Source organism: Vitis riparia, chromosome 9 (assembly GCF_004353265.1).
Source record: "Vitis riparia cultivar Riparia Gloire de Montpellier isolate 1030 chromosome 9, EGFV_Vit.rip_1.0, whole genome shotgun sequence".
Classification (NCBI taxonomy): Eukaryota; Viridiplantae; Streptophyta; class Magnoliopsida; order Vitales; family Vitaceae; genus Vitis; species Vitis riparia.
In genome coordinates, this window is record NC_048439.1 from 4,889,009 (window position 1) to 4,904,735 (window position 15,727).

A 15,727-nucleotide genomic window follows, 5' to 3' on the forward strand; every position below is an offset into this window, starting at 1 on the left:
ATTATAGTTGATCAGTGCAACAGAGGCTTGTATCTGGAACAGTTATGCTTATGTGTTTCATGGTTAATCAGCAGTTCATTTTCGTTTATTTATTTTTTGAGTTTATTTATAAATTTCAAAATGCCCCCTTTGCGAGCCAATTTTGGTGGTTGAAAACATGTTTGCATGCCTGTGCCATGAGTGTGATAAGTGCTCTAATTTGGTAGATAAATAAACGGTTGCACACTTGTGCTTTAAGTGTGACTCAATTGCTTTTGCTTTGAACTAGAGGTATTGAATATGTTAAAACTTGAGAATTACAACTCACAAAGTTATTTTATACTGTGGATAGAAGGGCTTTGCTGCTGAAATTTCATATTAATTATTTTTGGATGCCACTGTTTGTTATTTATTAGTCTCAGTGGCAGCGAAGGTTTACCCAGAAGGAATATTGCAAATGTATTGATCTGATGCTTATCATATTGATATTGTTGCTTGTTAGTTTTGCCTTATATTATGCTGCAATCTTGCAGTGGCACCTGATCCTTCCATCTAGCATGCTACCTGAAAGCATTAATTTGGGTTCTTTTTCTGGTTCAGGCTTTTCCGAGGCACCTCTGGTTTTTTCCATGGATTAAAATGTCTCATCAGATGATATGCGATACAGCCATGATTTAATAAATTAGTCCATTAAGTTCATTTGTTTTCTTCTTATTTCATAATTTCAATTTGGGTTTATTAGTAGATACATGATTGATTGCCTGCAGTTTAAATGAATTTTCCTTAGTTATATCCAGTCTTTTCACACCATGGTGGTTCATTTTTGAGGTGCAGATGCTATATAAAATTGTATGATTCTCCTTCAAAGTCAGCTGCTGAAGAAGAAGATGAAATGTCAAGGTTACTTCCTTCTCAGAAAAAGAAAATGAGGCAAAAGCAGAGGAAGGCAGAAGCCAGAGCTAAGAAAGTAATTTAATCTGCTCTTTAGCATTTTAGGGATTTTACTGTTTGCATTATTTGCTTTCTGATGTATTACAATTTTTTAGGAGGCAGAAGGAAAAAATGAGGAAACAAGTGCTAGTGGTGTCTCCAAGTCTGGAAAGCGACATGTAAAGCCTGTAGACCCAGATCCACATGGGGAGAAGTTATTGCAGGTTGTTCATATTCTATTAGTTTCTTCTGATTTTATGTTCCTGGTTGCCTGTTGGAGCTGTTCAGTAAAATGGCTCTCCTAAATCCCAGGATAGATAACGCATCCTGTAACTGATGGTTTTATTTTATTTTATTTGTTTTATTTTTATATTCAGGTTGAAGATCCATTGTCGGAAGCTACAAAGTACTTAAAGCTGCTTCAGAAGAACTCACCTGATTCATTGGAAACACACTTGCTTTCTTTTGAAGTGAATATGAGAAAGCAGAAGATTTTGCTTGCCTTTCAGGTAGTTTCAGTTCCAAGTGTTAAATCTCAGGAGTCCTCTTCATCACTTTTATTGGTGGTATCTTGTCTACTTGAAATAATAATAATAATAAACTCAGTCAAAATTCCACAGCAAATATAAGCCATTAATTTTAAAATCAAGTTCCTGAAACTGTATTGTTCTCTTCAAATTCATTTCAAGAGAAATGAATGCTTTCATGAATCAGATAGAGTCCTCACTTGAGTTTAATTAATTAATAGAGTGAAACTTTTGAAATGATTACTTCTGAGGCTGTACATTGTAGCTATATTGTGTATCCAAATAACAAATTGCTACCCTTGTTGGTGTTATTATTTAAAGGTCTTTTGATATGCACATTCTTTCTTTTTTATTTATTTATGCTGTAGGCTGTAAAGCAGCTCCTAAGGCTGGATGCTGAAAATCCAGATTCGCATCGATGCTTGGTATGTCATCTATAATGTTAACCAAGTGAAGCAACTTGTGTTTTTTCTTTTACAAGTATTGTAGTCTACATATATTTTTTTTGATAAGCGAGCGCATATATATAAAACTAGGCAAAAAGCCACAAAGCATACAGGAGGTATACATAGTAGCCTACGCAAAAACAAAGACAACACTCACCACCCCTTAGGGAACGGCTAGCCATTCCAAAAAACCTAAAAGCGAAGAGGACTCCTCTCCCATATACACCCTAGCTCAACTCCACAAATTACAAACAAACGAATTCTTTAGCTTCTGAATAGCTAGAGAGCCCCCCCTAAAAGCTAATCTATTTCTCTCCTTCCAAACCGTCCAAAAAATACACAACGGAATGGAAGTTCAAATCCTTTTCCTCTTTTTCCCCACAAAAGGGTCCCTCCAACTTACTAACATCTCTTTGACTTTCTCTGGGAACACCCAATTAGCCCCAAACAAGGCCAAGACAATCTCCCAGAGAGCCCTTACAACTGTACAGTGTAAAAGAATATGATTTACAGTTTCCTCTTCACAACCACACAAAAAACACCGGTTTGGAAGCTACCAGCCCCGTCTTTGAAGCTTGTCCAAAGTTAGGACCTTCTCCCAAGAAGCCTTCCAAGCAAAAAAAGCGACTTTGGTTGGGACCTTGTCCACCCCAATGCTTTTTTTCGGGAAGGTAATGACATTAGACCCTGTCAACAACTTGTAAGCATCTCTAATCCGAAAGCGACCGTGTCCCTCTCCTTTCCATATCATTGCGTCTTCTTCAATAGAAATCCTCAAATCCCTCAACATATGCAACAACTCTCCCAAGGTGTCCAACTCCCAATCATTAGAGTTTCTAGAGAGTCTTATGTTCCAGCCTCCTTGACCGAGGCTCGAGTCCCACATCTCATTTACCAATGCGTTCCTTTGGACAGCCAAAACAAACAACTGGGGAAAAGCTTGGGACAACACCTCATTTCCGCACCAAAGGTCAGTCCAGAACCTTACCTTAGTCCCCTTTCCCACTTTGAATTCTATATTCTCCCAACACCAAGACGACTCCTTCAGGATATCCCTCCAAACCCCACCCCAAACGTTCCGCGGGCCTCCTTTGTTCTCCAACCAAAACCCAACTGGCCATACTTCACCCCAACCACCTTCCTCCAGAAGATATCTTCCTCAAAGGCGAACCGCTAAATCCATTTCCCCAACAGGGCCTTATTCAAGAGATCAATTTTCCGAATACCTAGACCCCCACTCTCCTTTTGGGTGCACACCACCTCCCAATTGATTAGATGAATTTTTCTTTCCGTACTTCCCCCTCCCCAAAGAAAATCCCTCTGAAGTTTTTCGAGTCTTTTTACAACTAGCTTAGGCATGCAGAAAAGAGACAATTGGTAAATAGGCATGTTGGCCAAAGTGCTTTTGATAAGGGTAATCCTCCCGCCCTTTGACAAATATTGTCTTTTCCACAAGGCAAGCCTTCTTCTCATTCTTGCTTCAACCCCATCCCACATAGCCATGGCCTTGTGCTTGGCTCCCAATGGCAGCCCCAAATAGACAGAAGGGAGGGTCCCCACTTTGCACCCTAACTCCACCGCCAACATCTCAATATCTTCCACCTCCCCAACCGGGATTACTTCACTTTTAGCAAGGTCTATTCTAAGACCAGAGGCTGCCTCAAACCACATCAAAATCCAGCTTAGGTAGGTAATGTGGTCTTGTCTTGCTTCACAAAAAATGATCGTGTCATCAGCAAATAATAAGTGGGAAACATTTATCTCCATTCCCCCCCTCCCTTGAATGTTACAACCTGAAATGAAGCCCCCATCAACAGCCCTTATTAACATAGCGCTTAGTACTTCCATTCCCAACACAAAGAGGTAGGGGGAGAGTGGATCTCTTTGGCGTAACCCCCTAGAATTGGGGAAATAACCAGTTGGTACCCCGTTCACCAGAATAGAGAAATTTGCCGATGAAATGCACCACCAAATCCATTTCATCCATCAGTCCCCAAAGCCCATCTTGCGCATGACTTCATGAGGAAGTTCCAATTCATACTATCATAGGCTTTTTCAATATCCTGCTTACATATCTGCCCTTTCTCTTTGCGTTTAAACCAATAGTCAATCACCTCATTGGCTATGAGCGAGGCATCTAAAATCTGTCTACCCTTCACAAAGGCATTTTGGTCTGGCGAAACCACCTTGTCTAACACCTCATTAATTCTATTGGCTAGCACTTTGGCCAAAAGCTTATACAAACCCCCAAACAAACTGATGGGTCTGAAATCCCCCAAGTCCTCAGCCCCCCCTTTCTTAGGAATGAGGACTAGGAAAGTAGAGTTAAGGCACTTGGCAAATGATTTTTCTTCAAAAAATTCCTGGAAGAACTCCACAATTTCCTCTTTCACGAACTCCCAACAGAATTGCCAAAAGGCCACTGTGAACCCATCCGGGCCTGAGGCCTTATCGCCATTCATCCCCATCAAAGCCGCATGAATCTCTGCCTCAGTGAATGGCTGTTCCAGACCTTCAGCTTTAGCATGACTTAACCTTTGTAGCTGCAGCCCTTCAATATCAGCTTTCCAAGATTGTTCCTCTGTCAACAACTGCTGAAAGGCATGCACAACCCCCTCTCTCACCTCCTTCTCCTCCTCCAGCCACCTCCCATTGATTTTAATCTTTTCCATGGAGTTATTTCTTTTATGAGCATTAGCCATCCGGTGAAAGAATCCCGTATTCTTATCGCCTTCCCTCAACCACAACTCCCTAGATAATTGTCTCTAATGCGTTTCTTCCAAGATCACCCATTTTTTAAAGACATCCTTAGCCTCTGTTTTCATCTCTATCTCTCTTTCAGTTAGACTCCTGTCCCTCTCCACCCTATCCCAAAATTCTACTTGTTGCAAGGCTAGGTTTTTGTTGACTTCCACCCTCCCAAACACATCCCTGTTCCAAATTTTGATCTTATCCTTCAGAAACTTCAATTTTGTGGCCAGTCTGAAACCGGCCCTCCCCCTCCCCCCCGCCTCCTGCCACCAACCCCGAAGAAGCTCCTTAAACCCATCAACTTTGGGCCACATATTCGCAAACCTAAAGGGAGATGGGCCCTTTCTGACCCTTCCACCTTTCAGTAAAATGGGAAAATGGTCAGAGATGGGTCTGAGCAGCCTACACTGACTGACCCCACTGAAGCAGTCAAGCCAATCTTGGGACACTAGAAATCGGTCCAGTCTAGCCCAAGCTTGGTTATTCCTCCCCCCACTCCACGAAGCCAACCCCCCCCCCCCCCCCCCTTCTTGCAAAGGAATATCCAGAAGCTCTAAATCATCCACCACCTGAGCAAATCTTCTCATGGCGCCAGTCAGCCTCCCCTGATTGCTCCTTTCCTCAAGGGATAGAGTAACATTGAAGTCACCCCCTAAGCACCAGGGATCATCCCAGATTCCCCTTATAGCCCCAAGCTCCCCCCATAGAGTCTCCCTATCTTCTTTGGTGAATGGACCATACACACCTGTAAATATCCAGACCTTCCCATCTTTTACATTCCTAAGTCTGCATGAGATTGAGAACTGACCCATCTCCATCTCAAGGATTTCTAGGGTTCTTTTGTCCCAGCAAATCAGAATCCCTCCTGCAGCTCCCTGAGCGTCCAAAGCACCCCAATCAAGGAACCTCCCAGAACCCAAACTCCTCACCAAACCCTCATTCATGGACTGAATTTTCGTTTCCTGGATACAAAACAAATCAACTTTCTGGTTTCTAATTATAGCTTTAATCACTTTCCTCTTGGAGCTATCATTGACCCCACGCACGTTCCAACTCAAGAGCCTTATTTTCATTGGACTTCCATGATTTGGCACCCTTTTCCTTGCACAGTACACTTTTTCTTCTTCCCTCCCTCATAGTTGACTGAACATTCAAGTCTTCTCAACTCTCTTTCAAATTTCAATTTCTCCAACATGGCTTTGTTGTGAATTCTCTCTCCTCTTCCTAATTTTACCCATAAACTCCAAAATATCTTTCTCTAGGCCCTCCGTCGGGAATCCCAGGAATTGACGGAACCTGGCCAAATCACTTTCCTCCCATCTCGCTTCCACCCATCCACTCTCTTCTTGAAATAAAGGCCGGGCTAGGCACAACACCTTTCTGTTATCCTCCCTACTATCATTACTGATCTCTACCAAATCCCAACACTTCCCTTCATCCTGCTCTGAAGTCCCAGTTCCATTGCACAGAATATCCCCCTTGGTTGAGTCCTCAAGAGCCCCAGAGCGGTCGAAAGACTCCTTCAATGGAGCCCGACTAAAAGGAGAAAAGAAGGGAGAAGAAGGGTCAATAGCCACCATTCCAGAGGAGGAAAGAGCATTATCATACCTTGCGTCTTCCTCCAGCAGGGCACAGTCAGTCCTGGAGATCCCCCCCCATTGAGTCTCGTCTCCATAGAGCCCCCACTGACCATCCTTCACCCAGAAAGGGGAGATAGCCGCGTCTGGGCCCCTTAATGGGCTTTGGTTGCACTCCGCAGCAGAGAGGCCCTTCTCCGCCTGGGCCCTAAATGAAGAAGATGGGCGTTGAGAAGCCAGCCCAACCCCTTGAAGCAGACTCGAGGGCAAGGCCTTTTCCATGGGCTTCCCAAACCCAGAATTAACTGGCCCAGACGAATTTAGCCCAGGAGAAGAGGCCTTAGACCACCAAGAGGACCTCGCTTGGCCCAACAGTCCCAGCCCACCCGATGCAAGAGGCCCATCTGAAGGCCCGTCTTCGCTCCGAGAGGGATTCGAGGTTTGGCCCGACTCGCTGGACTGACTCCGCGTCCCATCGATAGTCAGCAGGATGTCCTCGAGCCTCGGGCCCTCCATCGCCACCGTCACGCGCTCCCTCGCGCGTGCACTAACATCACCCCCTACCTCCATTCCCATTGCGACGGCCTTCCCTTTCTTTTCAGTCATCGGAACTTTCATGACTGGCCTGGTTTCCCACCATAGGGTTATCGATAAGCAAGACCCTTCAACCCAAACCTCCACCTCATTGGGGAGAAACTCATCGTTCTGCTTCACCAAGAGTCGTGCCCACTGTAACTCCTCCATTTTTTCCGTTTGATGATCAATCGCAAGGAATCCCCCACACGCATCCCCAATCCTCCTCAGAATATCCCGCTCCCACAAGGAAACGGGTAGGCCTACTACCCTCACCTATGCTTCACTGCTTCTTTCCCCTTCCCTCAGGCATCCCGTCTCCGGCCTCCACTTCTCTAGACGGAGAAATAGCCCCCCGACCGACACACTTCCACTCTTAGCGGCTTGCTCTGCCTCTGCCGGGAGCTCAAACTCCATTAAAACCTTGCCCCTCTCCATTTTTGCAAGCCCTAAATTTCCTTTTAGCCTCCAGATTCTCGCTAACTGAGTTCCCCACCCTCTGAGATCGTCCCCCTTTGCTGCATTAGGGTTCCATGTCCCGACAATGCAATGTTCAAGTTTAGATAGGTTCCGACCCACTTCCTCCTTGGTTACCTCTACCCTTACTGTTGTTCTTTCCTTTCCCCTCGCCATGTTGGTCGCTTCCGCATATGTCTTCGCCATGATTGGCTTCGACCGTGGCTCGTCTTCCTTCTGATTCTTAATACTTCCTTCTTCACAGCCCAATCTCCGTAGTATTTCCACCATTGAAGCCCAGCCACCCTTTGCTCCTCTTCCTTTGGGAATAAAAACGCTAAATCTCTTTCTCTCCAGGTCCGCAACCCTCAGACGGAGAAAACAGCCCCCTCTATTATAGTCGCGCGACAGAGAATACTCCCTCCCGTTCTCCTTCCACTCTCGTACCCACCTACCCATCCTTACATCCTCAATACTCAGAATCAGACACTCGAGGACTATCCCAAGGCTCACCGGACCTAGTCTGACCCACGACAAGATCCCTCCTTTCCTTTCCACAATCGTGGCTTGCAGTCTGCCTCTCCTCTCCTCCACCTCAACCTCAAACATTTTCGATTCCACGCCGAATCCACCCTTTCTAACCTTCTTCCCAGGCCTCGCATGGCGCTCGCCGTCTACAATTTCTGTCGATCCCCCATTGCCGCCGCTATCTCTCTCTCTCGCAATCTTTCTCTCTCTAACCCTCTCTCTCTCCTCCATTTAATACTAAGATAAGACTTTAATTTCAGATTGTAGTCTACATATATTTAATCCTATTAGATTCTTTTTCCTTAATGCATAGGTGTAAAACACAGTTCCCTCTAGGCGTGAAAGAGCCTCACACTCTATGCATGCTGATTGTAAACTTCTTTTACTGCAGATTAGATTTTTCCATAAAGTGAGCTCTATGGATGCTCCAGTGACTGACACAGAGAAGCTCATTTGGAGTGTTTTAGAAGCAGAGCGCCCTAGTTTCAGGTTCTCTTGGACATTGCTTCTTTTTTCTCCTTTGATGCTGTGAGTTGTGTTTATTCTGCTTAAGTTGCATAGTAAATGCTTCTGTTTCTTCCTGTTATGTAGTCAGTTGCATGGAAAATCTCTCACTGAGGCGAACATCTCTTTCCTTGAGAAACACAAAGGTCAGCCTCTGCCTTGTCTATCTTTTGTGCACTGGTTTTAGCATTATTATGAACTTCCTTTCCTTGTTTCCTGCAGATTCTTTGACGCATAGAGCAGCAGTGGCAGAAATGCTCTCTGTCTTGGAACCAGATAAGAAGGCTGAGGCTATCAAATTAATTGAAGATTCAAACGACAACCTGGTGTCAACGTAATACCTATCAGTAAAATATGCTCTATTTTCTTGTTTTTTTATTTCTATTTCAATGGTATATTTGTTGAGTACCTCTTAAGAAGGATTTATTATTGAAATTCTTTTTGTTTGACTAAATTAGAAGTGAAGCACTTGCACCAGCCAGGAAATGGAAACTTAAAGACTGTATTGCAGTCCACAAACTGCTAGGGACAGCTTTGGTTGACTGCGATGCTGCATCGAGTAAGTTCTGCACATCATTTTATCTTATCTGTTAGTGCTCTTTACATGTATAGTTTTATTGGATGACTAAAATATGAATGGGTATTTATTATATTATGTTTTTAAATACCTCCATTGACTGTTTTGTTCGGGTGATTTCTAAAATGATATGGATATAATCATCATCATTATTATTTTGACTTCCAATTTTCTGAAATTTATTATTTAGGCTATATTTGGTTTTGAAGATAGAAAAGAATGTTAAAAGAAACTAGGGGGGATCATGGAAAAAGTAAATCTTAGATTACCCGCTCTTGTCTTTGACCAATGCTACCTCTTGCTTTTGACTAGGGGACTCACCCTATCATATCTTTTCTCATATTCCACTCATCTTTGAGCTGAATTCATTTTGTGGATGTCATGCTGCCTAACTGCTTAACTTTATTAACATGGAGCAACAGTAGCCATGTAGCTGTATTTTGGAGTTTTCCTTTTTGTTGGATACAATTGTTAGACAGAACTCTGGAGTCAGTTCTCCACTATGGGCAATGTCCTTTTAAGCCCCTCCTAGTTATGGACTAGTTGTCTAATCTAATGATAATTGAGAGTTTTGGGTATGCTTTGGTTTCTACAATCTTATTTTTACTTGCCTTCTTCATTTCACGTAGGCCTATTTATGCCCATCCTTGGACTTCAGATTGTAAAGCATCTCATCATAATTCTGATTTCCAATTGTTGTTCGAGTTTCATTATTTTATATCATGAAATGTGGTACATCATGGACCTCTTTACCATAAATTCATCCTTAAGGAGCATAACCACACAAAAACCCAGTGCTTAATGCTGCTGGAACTTATGTAATGCTGTTTTTGTAGAATTTGACGTTATTCATGACCTCAATGGCTTAAATAAATCTAGTTTAATACTCCAATACTTCTTCTTCAACCAGCACAATCTCTGTTTAAGATCATATGTGCCTTGTCTTCAAATGATATTTGGAGCACTTTCTTTTTCTCTATAAACCTTTCCAGTGTTATCTGACTATTTCTTCTTCTTTTTCTTTTATTGCTTAATTCATGTCTTAGACTATTCAGTCAGTCCCAAAATTTTCATGGTACTGCACATGTGTCTACCAAATAGTTGGTGCAGCTGGGGCATATGGGTTCCACAATGCTTTTCCTCCATTTGTTTAGCATACCATGCTGAGGCATGTAGTCTCTACTTCTTATTTATGCTTATTGAACCGACTCAAGCTTATCATGGTGATTCATGGTTAAAAAAAGAAACAAAGAAATGGGATTTTTGCAGGTGTTCTGTTGCTTAACTTTCATTGAGTAGAGAACTCTGACCAATAGAAAGATGAGAAAGCATTTTTTTTGGGGGGGTCAAATATTGCTTATTCTAACTTGATCACAAATGATATTCTGTCGATGGTACTAAAATGAATTTTCTTCTCTTTCAGGATGGAAAGTGCGATGTGCTGAGTACTTCCCTTATTCAGCATACTTTGAGGGCAGGTGCAGCTCTGCCATCTCCAAATCATCTGAACACCAGATATGCAAGAACTCTGAAAATGGGGGTGCCAACCATACTGCTGATCAAAATGCAGGTTCTATTGCATCAAATGGAAAACTAGAGGCATTTAAGAACCTCGCCATCTAACTACATCGTGAAATGCTTTCATCACTTAGTTCATCCGCCAAGTGATTGCATCCATGGGTATGGTCTCACAAAACCAATGCTGCAGCTCAGAAATATACCCAGTTGAAAGAAGAGTAGGTGGGAGCTGCCGAGGAGGATCAATATGAGGTTTTGTGTTAATTATTGGCAAATCCCAATTACTGTTGCTCAGAGATTTTTCTTTTTCTCTTTAAAAATCCACCAGTTCTTACCCCACCCGATTGTGAAATGCATTCATTTGCAAATGTGTATAATTTACTTCCCATTGTGTTTCTAGGGTTTTTGAATTATCTATTTGCTCACTTTTTTGGTGAGATCCTAGACAATGTTGGCTCCATGGGTTTGTACTTGCAAGGTTTGGATAATTTCATCTTCTAGCTTGAGGACTACGGACATTTCCAACTTACTGGTCCCTACATCCACTCAGCATAGAGCACTTGCCCTGTAGAGCTGATCTCCTGAGCATGTTGTACTTGGCCCATTTTTGTTGACCCTTTTATTTATTATATGTATAAACACTTAATTTTATGTGAAAAATTTTGGTATGGAATGCAATGTTGTAGCATTGATTCTGTTTTACCGTTGCTTCAATTTTTATTAGTGATGCCTTCTTCACCTCCTATTCTTGGGATTGATTTCAACAAGAGCCCATCTAACTATTTTTTTTCTTATGGGAAGGAAAAGAATGTTTTCACAGTGATACGAGAATATTAGTTCGTTCTGTAATTCCAAAATTTTTGGAGTTTCATGCACTTTTAGTTTATTTACCCTTCATATTACCAATTAAGCCTTCCATGTATGCATTTGTCTTTGCCAAGTAGATATTTCCCACATGGCCTTGATAATAATAGAGAAAGTAATCACATGCAAAAACCCATGAACCCTAATATTTGTTGCTTCTCTCCCTCTTATTTTCCATCTCTCTCAAGATGTCTTTTCTTCCTTGGAGTGAAAACACTCAAGACACCCCAAATAGAATCTCTTCATTTACGAATTTGTAATAAATATTCTTCTTCTTTCGCCTCTTTGTCTCTCTCATTCTCTCTTGAGTGATTGAGCTCAGTGGTTGCTATTGTTTTCAATCAGTGTTAAAGTTACCATATATTCAATATTTTCAGCTTCTCAAGGTTGATTTCGTTTTAGGTAGGGTTGTAACTCACAGGTTGGTTGGGTTGATGGTTAATTTGAATCCAACCAAAATTATAAAACATTATAAATATTATAAAAATATTAAATTGGGTTATGCTTGGATTATCCAAACCTTGGTGTGAGTCAAACCAAATTGAGATCGGGTTATAAAAAACATAACCCAACCCAAGTCATACTCGAGTATTGAAAATAATTGTTCAAACTTGACTGAATGTTGGGTTGGGTTGGGACAACCCACCCAAGTTGCACCTCTGCTTTTAGGTATGAGTTGTTTGAGTCTCTAAGGTTTGGTTTATTATCAGTTTTTGGGAATTTATTTGGTTTTGCGTGTTTTTTTAGCATTGTTTTCTTGCGGATTTGGTGCAATTTCATGGCTAGTGTAGTTGGGCTCTCTTTGAATTTGTTGTGGTCAATAGAGCAGGATGGAGCTACACCTCGTTAACGATCAACTAGATCATAAGTTTTGATTGAGAGGTCATGCATCATGTTCTTGACAGTTGAGAAAAAGGCTGAAAGCCAAAAAACAAAAACAAAAACAAGGAAACACCTACTCGTTATGAAGATTCTTCTTCTAGATTAATTAAAATTTTAGTAGGTTGCTCTTTTTTTCCTTTCAAACATGAAAGAAAATTTTCAGTTACTATCTACTACTCGCTAAACATTATGCTTCACAAATTCATGAATGTCAGGTTGTTTGTATGTTGTTGAGATTGAAACAACCTTCAGCCCTTATTGGTTGGAAAAAATGAAGTAAGCTCTTAATTTGCAGATACCAAGAAGTTGGTATGGCTCAACTGTCTTTGTGATATATGATCCCAAGAAGTTGGAATTATGATTTTCTACCTTAGTTCTAAATTAACAGAAAATATATCATGCAAATGAAAAGGGAGATGTTAAAGAAGATGATGGTTAGATCATTGGTTTTGTTCATAATGAAGATACTGGCCTCTCTCAACTAGTTGTATCACTGTGTAGAATGAAGATGTCCTATGCTTCCTTGAGAGGTTCCCTTAATTGTATATAAGGCTTTGTGAAATGTACTACTCTTCATAAGTTCATATGATTGATGCAAGAAAGGTTGACAATGCCACAAAGGTTGGCATATGGCTTTCATGAACCTTTATACCTATGGCCAATCAAGCTTAGAAGTATATTATCTTTAATTACTACCAAAAAAATGTAAACCCAAGTTGGTTTATCTTTGAATGAGAAGATCCTCTTAAGTATCTCATTCGACTGAATGTAGATTTAGTGTGAATGAAGATTGATTTTTGTTTTACTTTCACTTTCTATATGTGGATTGTAGATACAATTTTGTTGGGTGATAGTTGAGTGCTTCCAACAATGGATTGTAAATAGAGTAAGTGCAAAGAATTTTGTTTTATTGAATGAGAGGTGGAGACATTTAAGTGGTGTTTGTTTTTTGGCTGAATAGAAAAAACTAAAATATTTGGCTTTTTTTATTCAGCTAAAAATATCTTGTTGATATTAACCAACATAATTAAAGTGAACTTGTTATCAATAAGTTTAGTTTATTTATGTTAGTTGATGTCAATGAATTACTTTTAGTTAAATGAAAAAAGTCAAATATTTTGATTTTTTATTTAGCCAAAAAACAAGCACCACCTTAGACTGATAAGTAATGTTTAAAGTAAAGGGAGAAACCAACAAGAGAATCGGAATAAGATTGTTAAAATGGAGAAGATAACATTTTTTTCAAAGATGATGAGATATTTTGTTGAGATCAATGCCAAGGTAAGAAATTAGAACCATGTAGTTTTTTTATCCGTGAAGAGAAAAGGAATGATTCCGATGAGATTGGTAACAATAAGAATCGATAAGGTGGATATGGAATTGATGCAATGGAAAAGGTAATACCCATGATACCAAAGGTCATGAACTTTTATATAGTTACGGTTTTCTTATATAAGTACTATCTTTTATTGAATAGGGTACCATCTTTGGTACACTAACTTGGTAGAAAGTTTTCCTCTAATGAGGTTCACAATCCTTGAAAATCTTCATTATCATTTTGATTATTTGATATCTAATGAAAAATTAAGTTAGTGCAGTTAGTTAAAGTACTATCATTTGATTATTTATGTATCATGTTTTATCAAATGACAAATAACAAATATGTGCATTTGCGGTAGAGATCAAAGTTTTCAAAATTCAATTGAATTCTGTAAAAGATATTGTGTATGATAGGTTTTAAAACAATGAATAAGTTGTAGGGATGTAGATGATCAAAAGTGCATTTGATAATGATTTTAGGAAGTATTTTTAGTTTTTCTAATACTAATTTTTTTTTTCTGTTTAAATATTAAAAAAACTAGAAACACTTCATAAAATCACTGTCAAGTGCACTCTAAAATTCAAATAAACTTTTATTATCACATTTTCCTTAACAATTATATTAAGAAATTAAATTGATAAAAAATTTACAAATTTGTTAATAAATATTTATCAATATTTTGTATAAAGGGTTATTTGATTAAAAGGACTAGTGATAACCCAATTTTTGAAATTTAGCTCTTCCTACTTTTTTTTCTCATTTTGACAAAAAAGTCCTTACTATTTTCTTGTAAAAACTAAAAATATCGTTTTTTTAAAACCTATATATAAATACTTGAAACGGTAAAAAGTATTTATGTAAAAAATTGGTTACTTTCAAGTAAAAACATGAAAAATGTTAGATTCATAATTTATGGATTATTTCATTCCTTTTAACCAAATATTTCTTGTATAAACAACAAATGCAAATATATTGGCTTGGGAGATCTGCACTGTTGGCAGATCGAAGGGTTGGCCGTGTCCATCAACTCCCCTTGTATTCGCCGTGGGCGTTTGGGTGAATGCACTATAAGGATAGAGTATGCGTTTTTCCTAAAAGCAATTGTTTTTAAGAGAGTTGGTAGCGCCTGAGGTCCTACAAGTAGTATCAGAGCCGAGGTCACGGGTTCGAACCCCAGGGGTGTCGCTGGGGGGGGGGGGGGAAGATTGTTGGCAGATCGGAGAGTTGACCGCGTTCATCAACTCCCCTTGTGTTCGTCGTGGGTGCTTAGGTGAATGCACTATAAGGCTAGGGTATGCACCTTTCCTAAAAGCAATTGCCTAAAAGCAGAGTTGGTAGCGCCTGAGGTCCTACACGCACCTTAATGACTTAATTCTAGTGCAATGGTTTAAAAAGTTCAATTCATTGTGATGATCAAACTATAACATATAGAGTAAGCCATATATGCTATGACTTGTGAGTACTATGTTGGAGTAACATGGCAACAATCACTACAACATATGGTAAGACAAGATATCGAATTGTTAAATATGTTGACAACCTATATAAATGCTTATTGCACCAACCAAGTCGAAAACCAGAAAATGTGAAGGAAAGAAAATAAATTTGTTTTTCATAAACATTGCCAAGTTCCACCAATTTCACAATTTCAAGCATCGGATTGATTATGCAAAACTATGTTAGAGACAAATATTCAAACACTTAGGGTGTTGTTTGTTTTTTTATTTTTTTGCTAAAAGCAATTTACTTTTAGATTTCATATCGTTTATTTATTTATTTTAAATTTTTTTTGTTAACATATTACTTATTTTTTAAACTTATTGATTGAATAAAAAAAATAAAAAATATAGTTTTTTTCTTAAATATTAAAAATAATTTATTAGTTTTTCTTTACTTTTTAATATTTAATAGAAATAAAATATTAAAAAAAAACAAACAACTTAATATTTAACACTATTAAATGTTATTTAATTTTAAATTATATTTAGAATTAAGTAAAAAAAAACCAAATACATCCATAGTCTAACAATTATTAAGTTGCTACCTAATGCTCAATCCAAATTCAAGAAGGTAAAAATTCTTCATTATGATTGTCTTTGCTCCAAAATTGGAATGCCTTCACATCATTTCTGCATTACAACAAAGGTAGTCAGAAAGGCTACCAAAGGATATCAAGCTTGCATGGATTAGAGCTTATTAAGAAGGAACAAATGAGAGTGCTCCACTCTGAAAAGGAACTGAAAAAGCAAGTGATAGCTCTTCATATTCATGAAAAAATTTCATTTGGATGATCG

General features: G+C 39.3%; 1 protein-coding gene across 3 annotated transcripts in view; it reads left to right on the forward strand.

Annotated features, from left to right (window-relative positions):
* LOC117922244 (N-terminal acetyltransferase A complex auxiliary subunit NAA15) overlaps positions 1-11,068 on the forward strand; it is a 37,704-nt gene extending 26,636 nt beyond the window's left edge. The window contains exons 18-26 of one of the 3 annotated variants that reach the window (XM_034840301.1): positions 814-946; positions 1,026-1,133; positions 1,287-1,418; positions 1,805-1,861; positions 8,159-8,256; positions 8,359-8,417; positions 8,494-8,605; positions 8,733-8,830; positions 10,272-11,068. In XM_034840301.1, coding sequence (XP_034696192.1) covers positions 814-946; positions 1,026-1,133; positions 1,287-1,418; positions 1,805-1,861; positions 8,159-8,256; positions 8,359-8,417; positions 8,494-8,605; positions 8,733-8,830; positions 10,272-10,471 — 997 coding nt within the window. In that variant the 3' untranslated portion in view covers positions 10,472-11,068. Of the gene's footprint in view, positions 1-813; positions 947-1,025; positions 1,134-1,286; positions 1,419-1,804; positions 1,862-8,158; positions 8,257-8,358; positions 8,418-8,493; positions 8,619-8,729; positions 8,831-10,271 lie in introns of those variants that run through there. The other 2 variants (XM_034840300.1, XM_034840302.1) reach the window with 2 other exon arrangements.
* The last annotated feature ends 4,659 nt before the right edge of the window (positions 11,069-15,727 follow it).